Below are 15,877 nucleotides of genomic sequence, written 5' to 3'. Positions count from 1 at the left end.
ACATTCTTGGCACCTCTTTGTCACTTTCCCCAATTCTGCTTCCTCGTGTCTCCCCTCTCTCCCCGTCTGAGTGCGATTCTACATACTTAGCGTTGTGTGAATGAGATGATATCACGACACGCCTCCTCCTCCTCGCCTGTATGGATTCATTCCAAAGCGTTGAAGTGCTTTCATCGCTCCGAATCAATACTTCCCCAAAGTTATGAACGCGTGTGAAAGAATGAGGTCGCCAGGAGAGGATTTGCGAGTGTTAATTGGGAAACGCTGAACCCGGTAAAAGGGGAGAAAATGAAGGATTCAGGGAGGATTAGTGCACCTGTGATAACATTTCCCGAACACCAGGGACGATTATAACACGACCCATTTGTCTAGCCGTTGTCTTTTGCCATATGTAAGCTTGATTGACCACCCACGGCTGCTGTGATCGCAGCCCGTAGAGGGGAGACAGATGGACAAGTTGGCAGAGCCGTGACCGAGGGGAGCGGAGGCGCGACACAATGGGGGTTCACTCACGCAGACGAGACACCGGTGTCCCTGTCAGCGTTCAGTCTGGAGGCAGATTTTTAGTCTCTATGAAGACGTCAAACAGAGGAGAGAGTGGGCGGAAGCGTATAGGATCCATACCCGACAACTCTCAAAAGCTAAATTTGAGTAATGGATCAAATCGAAAGCTACTTTAAACGAGGTTATACGAGTTCTTGCATGTCGGTATTTGTCTTTCTTAGCCCTCAGCTACTGCAGCAGCGTATTCAGTCTTTGTCGTTGACTAAATTTAGAGTTGCGATACATATTCATTAAGTCTACTGTTAAGGCGGTTTCCCCCCAGTGGGATCGTTTAATTTAATAATGTCGTTTGCGATACACGAGGTCGTGATTTTGATCCACACCTTCGCTGGCAAAATGTAAGACCAGGATCTCGGCGCTGGAATCCCTGTTAATTGTATTAGTGTGACAGTGACACAGCGTCTTTGCAGCGTTATTCCTTTAGGCAACCTGCAAATATGACAGTTTGTTGTGTGCAGTGTGCAAATAGAAACCCTTATAAAAAAAAGCCGGTATCATCCAAGCTGGAGCACATCGGCATTAACATTTAATTGCTGCGACGGTTTAAAATGGGTTCCGGGGCAGAGGAGCACTTTGGAGCTTTAAAGTTTTATTTGCAGCCGACGGTAAATCGCTCGAAAAAACCTCAAACTGGACACGTTTCCTTCCTTTCTTCTTCTTCTTCTACCCCAAATGTGTCATCGGAGAGCGAAAAAGGGGTCGAGCAAAATCGAGCGTCTCGTCTGAGCTCTAATGCTGAACGGAAAAGCAGAAGAGGAGCAGTGATTGGATAATAAAGGCGGTCAGAGAAAATGGCAGAAAAAAGGCCAACAAGTAAGTGGGGTGTGTGTGTGTGTGTTTCTATAACAAGCCCCGTGCTCCTTGGCGTGTTGCTCTCCATTGTTTGCTCCTCTCTTGCAATTGTTCCAAACGGCGAATAAATAAGCTTCAAATTAAATAACGCAGCGCTTCAACAAGCTCTCCCGAAGGAAACATCCTGACCGGGGTGAGGCAAAATAAACGTCACTTTCCGGCTTTGATGCACTAATTAAAAAGAAGGTGTTTCCTCTTCATTTCACCTGAGGGGAAGAAGAGAGCGAGAAATGAGACGGGGAAAGAGAGAGAGGGAGAGAGAGAGCGAGAGCGAGAGCTGAAAGACAAAACCGATCAGGAGATAAATCCTCTCTCTCTCTCTCCCCCTCCCTCCCCCCCCCCCCCCCCCCTCTCTCCCCTGGGGTCCAACTGTTTGGCCTGCGAGAGGCACTGGAGCGAGGGATGACGGCGGAGGAGTGATGGAGGGATGAAAAGCGCGGAGAAGGCCTCTGGGATGTTGGGATGATGGAACGGATTCGCCAACCAGAAAATTAATTATTGAAAACACGGGCCAATGATATGATTGTGGATGTAACGGAGGAGAGAGAGAGAGGGGGAAGATAAATAGGCTGTTTCAGTCTGAATGCCAGAGGAGGAGGAGGAGGAGGAGGAGGAGGAGGAGGAACCACAGTGGCTTATAGGGGTGAAATATCTGGACGGAGAGCCGGTTGCATACAAACACACACACACACACACACACACACCGCGGAAGCCCCTGAAGAAACGAAGCCGCCATGTGTTTTTAATTGAAAAAATACTATGAAAGCAAAATCAAAGGAGGCTTCAAAGCAAAAACAGGAGGAGTCGCACTTAAGAGACAACAAATGGATTCAAAGGGAACGCGTTTGTTTGTCTTGTTTGCTTTCATTTCATCTCTTCGACGTTTACGCTTTAAAACTTCAGGTGCAGACTTTTGCAATTGGAGGAAGACAGAAGATGAAAGAAAAGAAGAATTAGACGTATTTGCCATGATGCCCGTCAGCGCCTCAGCAGGGGAACATCAACAGGTTCCACCATTGGTGTTGAACGGGTTTGTACGTTTGGTCGTTAGGAGCTCTTCTGCTCTGCCTTCGTCTGCATCAAACTTTGCCTCTTACTGTTCCCTGTTTTCATATATCCAGTGATGACCCGGCGATGAAATATGCACCATTCTCTCACGCCGGCTGCTTTTCTCTCGACTGCTGTGACATCGTATTGACCCGTTCGCTCACCCGCTGCGTCTCAGCTTTTGTTCGCCGGGCGCTTGGATCCGGGGTTATTGTGGAGGAAGATTTCCATTTTTTTCCCCCTTTGTAAGCTGTCAAGTGGTCTCTGTCCTTCAACTCCCCCGAAGCTCTTAACTGTCTCGCTCTCTCTTTCTCTGTGTGTGTGTGTGTGAAAGTGTGGGTGTGTGTGTGTGTGTGTCTGACAGACAAGGAGTTCATGTCTGCTTGATCTCCAGTTCAGCCTGGAAGGGGTCACACTGAGAGACTGCACACTTGACTTACAAGCTGGTTCCCTGGGCCATTGACAGACTCTCTTCTTTTGTCTATGTCCACACACACATACAGTACACACACACACAGATGCACTATAAATAATGTAATATTCCTGCACTGTCCTACTACTCGGAGGCGTTCAATAATCCGAAGCTCCATTCTCTCTTCCTCCTCCTCCTCCAAACAAGCGTTGGCACACAATGAGACAGAAAAAACGTCTCGGACAAACGGGACCGCTCGGAATCTCGAAATGCTACCCTGGAAGTCTAGACTGTCAGAGCTGAGAGGAGGGAAGAGGTGGAAGTGGGATGATTTCCTAAAGCAGAGGTAGTTACTGGCCTTTTCATTTTGTTTGCTGGCAAATCCGCTCCCATAGAACGACTTAGCAAAGTGGTTTTATATAATCTCATGTAGCCGCGAGTGGCTTTGTCCTCTCTCTCTGTGTGTGTGATTGTCAAGTGCACATTTGCACATTATCGCTACCCTGCTGTGTTCATTTGCCTAATGTGGACTTATTTGGTAAATCCGCCATTCAAAGCCATCAAACAGAAATGAAGGGCTCTTATTCCACTACTCATTTCTCTCCATGTATATAAATACAGAAGCCAGACACACACACACACACACACACACACACACACACACACACACACACACACACACACACACTGGTGTTGAATAAAAAGCTTCATATTCTGCCCTGACCTGATTATTTAGTGATATTGAGGAAGAAGTAGTGAACGTGGCACAATGTTGTTTCAGCAACTTAGTGTATCCGTTTTATCTCCCAGCTTGTGATGGCGACTCGCTTGCATGATGGAAACACGTGTAATGAGTTTTGTAATCACCACGACGCGTCAATTAGCGTTTTCGTTTACAAAGCGCTTCCAGATTCTTCTCCGGCTCTCCGGGGCTCGTCGTGGCAAAACTAATCTACGGCGCGATCTTGGGGAATAACAACACAACACATTGCTGTTGTTGTTGTTGAGCTCCAAGGACACAAAGGTGACAGGATGAGGATGAGGATCAGTTTTTACTAATTAAAAATCAAATATTTGCTATTATAGAGAAATCCAAATATATATAATTTAATATCGTCCAAATTTGTGCCATTCATCATTTGTTCTCCGCTCTTGATGATTCATCTTCCTCAAGTTCTTCAATCTACTTGACTTTATTGTGAATGTGGCATATTAAAGAGGTGGCGCTGGGTCTCAGCAGGCTTTCTACTATAAAGTTGATGAACACAATGTAGCTCTCTCTCCCTCTCTGTGTGTGTGTGTGTGTGTGTGTGTGTGTGTGTGTGTGTGTGTATCCTCTTTATCCTCTTGGGAAGAACCAAGGACAAACCGGAGTGGTGGAGAGCCGGTGAATGAGAAACAGCGCCGGACTGCTGCCTCGTATTTCTCAGCCGGCGTGGACGTTTCTGGAGTGGACGCTGAGGATGAGTGTGAAATATGCAGTGCAAACAGATTACTCGTGCGTCGCATGAAAGGACACCGGGGCGATGAGGATTTATGACACAACTCTTAGATTTAAACCCTTTAAACCTGCATTAATCAATATTTTTGATCCCGTCGTGTGTCAAATTACTCTGTGAAAGCGACTCAGCGGAGTATCCGACCCTTTTCAGCTCCGGCTCCTCGGTTCTAAAGATGCCTTTTTTGGTTGATAATTAAGTCTTGTTTGCTCTCATCAAGCACATTCCCAGCAGTAAAAAAACAGCTTTGCCCAATAATGCAAAAAGCCAAATGTGAACTACTACTTGCGAATGCTCCAGCTCATCTTGTTTTGGGAGTTAATCTGCCGCCAAGTGATGCAGAATCAATTCATTAAGCAGCGACGAATCAAATCAATTAAATAAACACTCTCTTGATTGCTGCAGTAACAGTAAGACGATGCTGTGTAATGGCAGTGAACCGTGATGGTCGCCATGGTTAGGACTCCTCCTCTCCGTGTGCTTATTAGAGCTGCGGTGTTCTATGAAACACACTGAAAGCAGAACATATGGAAAACCATAAAGGGACTTTTTAACAACCCCTAAAATGTCAAACAAGGACCGGACCGAGAGGAAATTAACTGCATCGCTTTCCCTGCTCGGCAAAATTCAATTAAAAGTATCATCTGTTCCTACATTATAGACCCAGAAACAGCTAATTAAGTTAATTCAATATCTCACACACACACACACACACACACACACACACACACACACACACACACACACACACAGTTTGCAGAGGATTTTAGCTCGCTGCTCCTACATAGAAAGTTCCTGCTGAGCTACAAGCGCAAACGGCAAAATAGAGAAGCTAGTGCCCACATGGTAGCTGCTCTGTCAAATCCACACACACACACACACACACACTGATGTTCAGGACTGAAGTGATCCCTGGCTGAGGCTCCGTGTTGGGGAAGAGTCGAGCTTTGATCCTCCTGTGTGAATCAGAGTTGCTTTATCTGGTTCAGATAATGGACACCGGGCTTCATTATCACCTCGACATCTCACCGCACGCCTCTGACGCGGGGCCGGCAGTTCTAAACCCGTCATTATCTCCACCTATCATGGTGCTGGAGACGCTACTGAGACAGTGGAGCGGAGCAGACTCTTAATCTTGGTGTTAAAGGACACGGAGAGGAGAGGTGCTGCATGTTGTGGAGCCAGAGTGCAGGAGGCAAGGAGAGGGAGCCGGGGCAGTTATTAGGAAGGGTTTCCGGTCGGTGGCTGAACAGTTCTCATCCTTCACTGACTTGAGAAATACCTTTCCACCCTGATGAGTTTAATTTTAGCGGCCATACTCACCATCCGGCACTGTCTTCCTGGCAGAGCCGGAGCCAGCTTTGGTTCCCGGGTCTTCGTATCTGACCGGCTGGGCCTCTCGCTCTGAAAAACAAGAGCCAGCAAAAGCAAAAATAATTAGGGAATGTGTGCCAACGGCTGCGTTTGGCTCCAAGTTGGACCCCTCAATGGTTGAAAACCTTCGATCTAGGAGCAGAGTGTATGCTGATGCTTGATGTCTTCAGATATTTTGCAGAGCTGAAGCCAGACTCAGCGGCGCTTCGTGCATGAAAGACATAATTTCTCCTCATCTGAAAGGAATAATCACGACAGCGTCATTACCAAATGACCCAGCGCAAACAAGCAGACACAGCTGAGGGAAAGCATCTCTGTCCAAACACAAAAACACACATCCATCTCCCTCTCTCTCTCTCTCTGTCTGCTGGCTGAGCCTCAGGGTGCAGCACGACAACAACAACAACGATGCAAAGAGCCGCGTTGCCGTGTATGCGTTGTTACAGCTGTACAGGTAAGGAGATGAAGTACAAGCTGGGGAGTCCAACGTGAAGGCTTATTAAACATGGTGCTGCACTGCTTTACGCTCTCTCTCTCTCTCTCTCTCTCTCAGGCACGACTGCACAACAGTCAGAAAGGCACCGTGGCAGCCGAATCCACGTTTGTCAGATAGACGGGAAGTCGCCTCATTACAAACACGCCACACACTGCATTTGCATGTGTGTGATTGCCCGACACATCAGCACCTTTTTTCATTTGATTTATTTATATTTTCCCTGATGGAGTCCTCCATGACAGCACCATCTGCCACGCCGCCACAGTGGTTTTTTGCCGCAGTGCCCGCCGTCGCCGCCGTGAATTAAAGGGCCCTCGGGAGAAGAAGAGGCGGCACGCAGCGGGGCCGACACTTAGGGAGGTGAAAGGAGTTTTTCTGCTCTGTGTGTAAGGCTGTGACATTCACAAGCCCAGATGATGAACGTCCTAATTCGTCCGGCGTTTTTATTTATGAACCCGGCGACCGTCAGACCTCCTTTCTGCTCTTTCCCCCGGAGAATCAGGCGGAAGCACAGGTGATTTATAAGAGGCTGGGTTAGTGACGGGGAAATGGAAGGAGGCCTGTTGAGGCGGGTGAAGAGGTGGAGGGAGGGGTGTGTGTGTGTGTGTGTGAGTCCTACTTTGCCTGTCAGTATTGCCTCTATTGACTATTCTTCCCCTGTCTCTCTCTTTCATCATCATCATAATCATCTCTACAGGTAAATCCACTCCCCTGGACCTGGTTTCTCCCTGGAGAGCCTCCCACACCTCCGGCACGTCACACACACACACATGGCACTTCGCCTGATCCATCGCCCCCTGACTCTCAATCCTCTGTGGTTTACTTATCCAAATTTATGTTGATCATCACTTCCCCTCACTGGCTGGAGTGCAGAGAGGGCGTGATCTAACACGGACGCCGTGTGTCTCCGGGGCGATCTAATGCGTGTGTACCTCTGCTAAAACAGCCTGTTCAGCACGCCTCACAAACTGCAGTCCATTGATTCACTGCTTCATTTTGTTCCCAGCGTGTGTGTGAGTGTGTGTATGTGTGTGAGTGTTTGTTTTTGGCTTTGGCTCTGCAAACTGGAGGTGCAGGACAGAGCCTCAATTCTCCCCGCCGCTCTATCTGCCAACGTTTACCCTCTTTTAATCACTGCTGGTCACCTTCCTGCGGGCCTCCTCTATGTTTCCTCCATAGGATTCATTATTTTCCTTCCTTGTTAAAAAGGAATCAGATGGCTTTTGCTGACTTGATTGGCTTCAGCTGTTTGCTAAATTAACATTAAGCCCCTTTGTGTGACCGCCTATGTGTGTGTGTGTATGTGTGTGTGTGTGTCTCCTTTCTCCATGTGGCAGCAGCACTGTAGGTATTGATTACCATCCATGTGTGTGTGTGTGTGACTAGATAATTCGCCACATGCGCTTGAATCACTGAGGCGGAGTGTTTGTGTGTTTGTGTGTGTGTGTGTGTGTGTGTGTGTGTGTGTGTGTGTGAGGTGATAGCTCCTCGCCCCTCTGAAGGGCGGAGATAAGAGCAGAGCTGAGGATCGTGGGTACTGATGAGTTTTTATAACGCAGCCAACGAGCCATTAAAGTGGGGGCAATAAACAATCTTCAGAGAACGCCTGAAGAGAGAGAGAGAGAGAGAGAGGGAGAGGGTGTGTGTGAGAGCTGTCAGCAAGTGGCCCCCGGATGAAATATTTGTTGTTGTTCTCGCTCGCTCTCTCTGTTTTCTACCTGATGCAGAGCGAAGGTGCTCACTGTTTTTGGTGTTTAATTGTCTCTTTTGTTCTCGGTCTCTAATTCTCTCAGAGATCCTGAAGGCAAAAATCGAATATCGTTAAATGAGACTGGATTGAGAGAGAGAGGGAGAGGAAGAGAGAAGAGTGGACTGATGAGGAATATCTTCACAGCCACTGGTGCTGGGGGGGGGGGGCATCTGAATAGATACAGTAAATAAAGACGGCAAACACGCGATGTCGCCTCTCATCAGCCTGATTGTTGGCAAATTGGAAGCTCCAGATTTTTGTGGGTTTTGTTTGTGGCTGCTGCTTCGGATCCCAACAGAGCGTCCAAAATGATTCCGCTCCTCCTGCCAAACTGGTTACTATAGAAACCGCTGATTTCCGATGTTATCTTACAAGCGGAGCGAGCGCTAAGTTTGCAAATGAACTTATTAATAAACTGTTTTGTTTTGTAACCCTGATAATCTGTATTGTTTTAGCGTCTGTGCCGTCGCCTCCCCTTGGCTCCTCCCACTCCTGGACTGATTGTGATAATGGGGCGCTGGCTGCCATTTGTAATCCTCTCTTTGACTCCCTTCCACTCACACGTTGCAATTACAATCCTGCAAATCGACTGGTCATGCCCATAAACATAAATCCAGAATTAGCCAAACACTGATTTTTAGCATCGGCCTTGCTGAGAGAGAGAGAGAGAGAGAGAGAGAGAGAGAGAAAAGCTATCGTCTGCCGCCTTCCTTTCTCCTCCTTTTTTGCGTTTCTCTATCGCTATAAAAGCTTTTGCTGATGAGCTTTTGACAGATGAGGAAGAACAGAGGAAGAAGCAGAAAACTAGTGGGTAATGACGTAATTCGTCAGTTTGTCTCCGGGAGAAGCTGTGACGGGAGCGGCAGAGGCAACAGCAGGACAAGCCCAGGAGAAGTTTAGAAGGTCACAGCCGGGTTTCAAAAGTAAAACTCTTTTATGTAAATGACAGAATGTGAGATCCAATCATCAGCTTGGCTGGAGTCCACGGCGAGCGAGCGAGCAAGAGAGCGAGCCAGCGAGCGTCGGTTTGTTTGAGTGAGTGTATGAGATTGTAGGAGAGGGAGAGTTTTTGTAAATGGGAAAAGGGAAAGTAAATGTCAGGACACGTCTGATATTTTAATGACTACAAGGCTGCACTCTCGCTTTAGATTGCTGCAGTCAGTCACAGGTGAGGGCGCTCAGAGTGTGTGTGTGTGTGTGTGTGTGTATGTGTGTGTGTTCCTGTATGTTCATGAATGTGTATATCGTACGAAAAAAAAATGGATATTACATGCCTCGGTCCAAATTCTTCTTGATTGGCACTTAGTCTTGAATGCGGTTTGTTCAAGCTTAGACATCACAAGTTTGGGATGAAAATTGAAACCGCAAGCCCAATTTCTGTGAGATTCAAAGCAACGTTCATGTGGCAATGCTGAGGAATATTTAGTTTACCATGTGTTGAGACTGGGATGTAGTTAATATCACACATCAGTGCGATAGAGAAGACGAGAGCTTCAACACTTATTGAACAGTGCTGCTTCACATTCATCTATATTATTAATTCATCTATGTTCCATGTTGGAGTCATTTGAATAATCTGAGAAGCAGAAAAAACCCAGAAATGCATTCAAAGATATCATCACATTATTATTTAAATCCAGCCCCATGCAAATTTGAAAGTTAATTAAATATAATGAATTTACTCCCTATCTCAGCCATGCAGAAATTAAAAGTGTAAAGAAAAGATGACAAGCTATCAAAGACGCTAGTATCCCTCCAAAAAATGGGAGAAATGTGGAAACAGAGCGGCGAGGAAAGAGAAGTTGCTGAGCTCTTTTGTTAGAGATTTCCTGCAGGGCGAAAAAGAAGCAGATGAAAGAAGAGGGAGGAGGGCCGAGAGTACAATTAGTCTAAAAGAATGTGGAAATGACAAGGAGGCCTCTTAAAATATGAATGAAGTGTGTGTGAAAACCAAAACAGATCGTTCTCTGAAGCGTTCTTTGCCCGGCGCTTACGTCACCGCTGGATATCGGTTCGCGTTATTATTATGCATGTTTTCTTGGGTTGGACTCAATGTGTCAGAAATCATTAGAAAAAAGGAGAAAACTTCAAGAAAAAGAAGAATCGAGGGAAAGTCGGATACACGAAGGGGAGAGAGAGTGAGAGCGAGAAAGAGAGTGAAAAAGGGAGTGAGAAAGAGAGACAGGAAGAAAAAGAGAGAGAGCAAGAAAGAGTGAAGCGAGAAAGAGAGAGAGTGAGGGCGAGAAAGAGAGTGAGAAAGAGAGAGAGCAAGAAAGAGTGAAATGAGAAAGAGAGAGTGAGAGCGAGAAAGAGAGAGCGAATGAGAGTGAGAAAGAGAGACGGAGAAAAAGAGAGACAGCAAGAAATAGTCAAACAAGAAACATAGAGACTGAGAGCAAAAAAAAGAGAGAGTAAGAAAGACAGAGAGAGTGGGAGAGCGAGAGAGAAACGCAGAGCAAGAGCAAGACACAGAGAGATGAGTGCAGGTTAAAGGAGCGGAAGGAGGGAGAGATGGAGCAGTGATACAGATTGTGCTACGACGTGTGTGTGTGTGTGTGTGTGTGTGTGCGTGTGCGTGTGCGTGTGCGTGCGTGCGTGCGTGCGTGTGTGCCTCCAATCTTTCTCACGTTGATCTGAAAACTTCCCACGTTTAGTTTGGGCGCATATGGCAGAAAGCTGAAAAACAAAAATTAGAATCTCCATCTCCCACAACAATTATGAAATATTAAATGCTGCATTTTCAGAAGAAGAACCATCGCAAACGCTGTCTAACGTGGCTCAGTGTCAACAAATCGCCCCGCCAAATGCAAAACATTCAGTCATTTCCTAAAAATAATGAGGAAAACAGCGAGCTTGGCCCAGATGATGTCGCACAGACCTAAATACAGCAGAAACACGACCACACAGAGAGCGAGACCACATGGAAATCTTTGGGTACGCAGCAGAAGCCAGATAAGTGTTGAAGGGGTCACAGCTCTGCCATGAGACGGAGCATATGTTCGTTCCCTGCCAGCCAGAACAGAAAAAAGCTTCAACGTGTCCAAAATTAGATTTAAATACAAATCTCAATCAACAAAAAGCTACAAATCAGCCTGCTGGACCGCGGGCAAACACTGATGGATTGGTTAGGCTTTGATGTTCGGTATCAGCGGCTGGGTCACGTGATCTAACATCCTGCCAATTTCCATTGATTAAAACGGTGGAGAGGGAACCGGAATGTTCAGGTCATTAATCAGCGGACTGGAATTTCCCCCCCATCAACCTTCCAGCCGCTGATTAGTCTTCAAGGACGTTAGCTGATTCATTAGTCAAACTGGAGATCGTCGGGCTTGTGATCGATGCTGTAATCCTCTCAGCTGATTTGAGCTTCACACACACATGATGTGCTCACGTGTGAACACAGATGTCACGAGCTCACGCCATCACACAATATTTATTCCTGGGTTTATGTTTCAATCTACACTCTCAGCAAATTCCTCTCCAGGCTCCGGGCACTTGCAGTATCTTTGTGTGTGTTTGAGGTCGCGACGCAAAGGTGAGAAGAAAGATAACGTCTGGAGTCAAAACGTGATCGATGTCGGACCATTTGAATGCAAATGGAGCCGAAGAGAAGCAATTTCAGACAAAAATAACCATCGGGCCTCCCCCCCCCCCCCCCCGCCCCCCCGCCCGTAAACTGACCAGCTTGGCCCGCAGATTCCAGCTGCATTTGTTCCCCCCTTTTGATTTTACGGCACAAAAAACGCAGCGTTTTATGTTTACAGTCTAATTGTTTTGCTGCCGTTCCTCCCAGGTGTGCTGTTCAGTGTGTGAGTGAACGCCACGCACGGTGAGTTCTGCGTTCTCTGCAGTGCGGGGAGCAGAGTCGGCGTGCAGCTGAGGAACATTACTGCGGCAGAATAAGCGCGGCAAAACAGACCAGACGTGGCGCGGGGGGGCGGAGGGGCTCGCCGACTATTCTAGTAGAAGTTTGGAAACCTGAAACTCTCTCGTGGCGGCGGGGAGCAAATGTTTTCCAAATGAACGTAACATCATCCTGGAACACAATCTCCAGCTGCCCTTTACTCTTTACTACCTCAGGATAACTGACGGCTGTTTTAATATCCTGTTTAAGCTCACACACACACACACTCCTGACTCAGCATGTCACAAAGCTGAGTAACGAAGCGGTCGAGGCTGAAATCACGTTTTCCCCAAATATCCCACATTTACTTAACGTTTCACTTTGCAGACTCTTTAACTCGTCTGCTGCTGAGATCGTTTAGCAGAAATGAGCACAAACAAACAAGAATGCTTGTGAGGAATTGTAACTTTCCATTTGCGTTTGTTAAAGGCAAACCGGGCTGCTGATTGTGTTCCTGCCAGCTCAGTAAATGTCTTCCCGCTTCTCTTACGCTCCCCAATCCATTATTTATGGAATCCCTGCTCAGATTGAAGCTCTGTTTACATTTCATCTCCATTCTCCTTAGAGAAACCTGGGAGTGAGACTAGAATGTGATGTGCTGATGTGCCAATTGTTCTTATTCGGCCCTGTGTCCTCCAGGAGCTGGCCCACATAAACCACTACAGCGAGTCTTTCCCTCCAGACTTACAGTTACGGCGCTACAGATGCAGAAACACACCCGGCAAAGAAACTAATAAATGTAAATGTGAAGATTTAAGTTGACGGCGCTCTTCACTGAGCTGCTGCATACTGTCCTGCCTTTCATTTACACAGTGTGCGTGTGTGTGTAGGGGGGGGAGTGTACCACAGAGAGGCTGAGTGAAAGTGAGTGTGAGTGTGAGTGTTTGCAATAATTAAGTTTGGTCAGGAGTTACTGGGGTTCTCAGAGCATTACACAAATGATTGTGATTGATAAAGTGCAATTGGCACGGCTGCCACAGTCGCTCCATACGGCCGGATGATTGAGATTTGGGCATCGGCTCGCTGAACAGGGCAATTAGTCCGAGCTGGACCTAATTTACATGCTGCAAACTGCACCAGGAGCAGAGACGGCCTGCATGCATGAAGCCAGGAGAGAAAACCAGTCGATAAACCTCTCACAAGTTTTTTGCCGAGTCCTTAACTTTCTTTGATCTGCTTCGTTTTCTGCATGTGAAGCAGGTATGAGGACTGGACGGATGGATGGACGGATGGATGGATGGATGCTTTCTGTCTTTCTTGCCAGTTTGAATCACCTGGTCATCCCTCTTACTTCTAAGATGCCGCCCTCATATTGAACCACACACACTCAGAGCGAAGACAGCTGCCATTTAAACACACCACTGTGTAAAGGTTACATTTAAGATAAGCCTCGCGTTGAGGATCAGACTGTCGGCTCTACATCTCCAGAGCGTCTGCTGGTGTCAGCGGGTTGTGACTGACTGGTGAAGATGAGGGCAGAGCAATGATGTAAGCGCAGAGGAGGACGTGTGTTAAGTTTCAAATGGGAAAAAACGCGAAACAGCGGAGAAGCAGAAAGAGAAAGTAAGTAGAGTCTTATTAATGAGCAGCACAGCGTGTGATTGGCAGCATTAGTTCACAGTGACAGATCGGAGCTAAAGCATGAAAGAGAAGTCTCTGCAGGTAATGAAATATTTTGAATTGTATCGGCGTGAATAAAACGGAAGGTGAAAAGTAATTAAATACGTGTGCGTTTGTGGCTCAAGCTGTTTCTTAACGGTCACAATTAACACGTCGGGGAGGAGAAAGCCAAAAGTAAATGTGAGCGAAGCGGCGGAATTCAAATCATTCCTGTTCAGTCATTTAAAGTGCCGTGCTGAGAACTCCTGCTTACATGAGTCCCTGCGGTTTGCTGCGGCTTAAAGGAAATAACTCACTTCTCTTAATGGTGGGCGTGTGGGTTAGAATAAGGCTTAAAAAGCCACTGGGGACTCGTTGATAAGCCCAATGGACGCACTTAATACTCTCATGCAGCATGCAGCGTGCATGAATATAAGCGTACTTAAAAGTCACACACTTACCTTGGTCCAAGGGCTTGGCAGGAGCCCAGGTTTTGAAGTAGTCATCCTGAAGAGAAACACAGAAGAAGAAGAAGAAGAAGAAGAAGAAGAAGAAGAAGAAGAAGGAGAAGGAGAAGAAACTGGGTTATGAAATAATAAATCCACACAGTCGACATCAGTGAATCAATTTGTCGACTACAGAGAGAGAAGGAGGAATAACAGATCTAACAACCCAGAAATGCTGCTTCACTTTTCTGTTATCCTTTTCCTCATCTTCCCAGCTTCATGGTTTTGATTTTAAAAAGGGGGCGTCGGGAAGGAGGATGGATGATATTGATCAGTGCAAGCTCGTTTGGTAAGTTTGGATATAGGACGGAGCAGCGTTAGGCACAGAGCGGCGCCAGGCACAGAGCGGTGCGAGGCTTAGAGTGGAGCTGAACTTGGACAGACGAATTTGAATGTCAAGGTCAGAACGTCTGGGAAAAAGTTTGGGAAAGTGCACAGATTGAATTCGAAGAACCAGATGAAGCAGACTGAAGGGTCGATATGAAAAAAAACTGCTTGGCAGGAGGTCAGCAAGGAGGCAGATGGTGAGCAGGATGCTTCAGCTGGAGGGATTTGACCCAAACACCATCTCTGGTGCGGCCTGTACACCCGTTTAGACGAGCTGACATGATGCTGCATTTATTGTGTTCAGTCATGTTACATGGATGGGTGACACATGGTAACACTGGTCACACTGGTAGCGTGACCGGCTTTGTGATGCTGGCCGAGCACACAGTGTGAACTCCCTATGTATGTGTGTGTGTGTGTGTGTGTGTGTGTGAGAGAGGGAGATAGCTAGAGATGAGCTTCTATGTGTAGTTTTTGATTGCCCCTGGAAGAAGACCAATTGTTTCCGCTACTACATGTGCCACATACACATACACACACACATACACACACACATCAGTAATGGGGTCTACTACTGAAGCGGCACCAACAGAGAGCCATATGTGTGTCAGCGGAAAGCGAGGCCGTGTCACTAACATTATCTGAACTGGGCTGAGGGAACCTGCTGGGCTTCAAAGTCGGATCCCCACCTCTATCATTAGCATCAGTGTGTGTGTGTGTGTGTGTGTGGCAGAGGAAGAGAGAGGCAGAGAGAGAGAGATACAGAGAAAAGGGGGGGGGGGGGAGAGAGAGAGAGAGGGGGAGGCTAAATTAGGCTGTGTTAAATCCGGAGAAAGCGGAGGGTCGACCCGCTCATCCAGTCCGTGTTCTATAAATGACAGCTGCCAACGCCGATGTTATAAATGAGGAGATGGACACTGATGAGTTCCTCCCTCAGGTCTGTTCTCTTCCCTCCTGTTCCCTCGTCTCTCCACCGTCTCCCCTGATGTCTCTCTTATTGAAATTATGGAAATTTGCTCTATAAAAAACAAATCAGTTTGAAACCCAGTGTGAGGCTTTTACAATATGCTGCTACTTCTTCATTTGACTCCAAACATTGGATTGGATTCCTCTCCTGGTGCCAAATGTCCTATTGGAGTGTGTGTAGGTGTAGATGATAAACAACTACTATAACTGCCTACTCCAGATTGGAACAGTCCCTCAGATACTTCCATATATGGTCGGACCTAACCATCTTGATTTAGGCCCCATTGACATCTTGCATTAAAGGATTTATTCAATTTAGCTTGACTGGGAGCTTCAGAACCCAAACCAATTTGCTTGAAAATGCGTTGTTCGGATTGCGATCTTATTACAGCACCTTGATACTCATACTGATACTGCATTCTGATCCACTACAGCACATACTCTACATTTGTGCGATGCCTCATTCATTAAGTTAATTGAATGGGAGTCATGTCTTGATTCACACGTGCATCTCCACCTGGAATGCAGCAGACAACAACACAAAGGTATTTTTAAGACTCATCCAGAGGAATATTGTGCTT

The 15,877-nt window shown here is 46.8% G+C and overlaps 1 protein-coding gene across 1 annotated transcript in view; it reads right to left on the bottom strand.

The window, feature by feature from the left end:
- The window catches only part of spock1 (SPARC (osteonectin), cwcv and kazal like domains proteoglycan 1), a 61,325-nt gene that overhangs the window by 16,917 nt on the left and 28,531 nt on the right, over positions 1-15,877 (bottom strand). Inside the window, exons 3-4 of the mRNA XM_076164963.1 lie at positions 13,959-14,004; positions 5,698-5,778 (exon numbers count right to left, since the gene is read on the bottom strand). Of these exons, the coding sequence (XP_076021078.1) occupies positions 5,698-5,778; positions 13,959-14,004 (127 nt within the window). The remainder of the gene's footprint in view (positions 1-5,697; positions 5,779-13,958; positions 14,005-15,877) is intronic.

The sequence above is a fragment of the Genypterus blacodes genome, unplaced genomic scaffold, assembly GCF_046128005.1.
Source record: "Genypterus blacodes isolate CSIRO-AG114 ecotype Tasmania unplaced genomic scaffold, CSIRO-AGI_Gbla_v1 ptg000139l_1, whole genome shotgun sequence".
Classification (NCBI taxonomy): domain Eukaryota; kingdom Metazoa; phylum Chordata; class Actinopteri; order Ophidiiformes; family Ophidiidae; genus Genypterus; species Genypterus blacodes.
The sequence above is the reverse complement of the archived record's forward strand: the minus strand, read 5'-3'. Positions and strand labels throughout refer to the sequence as shown.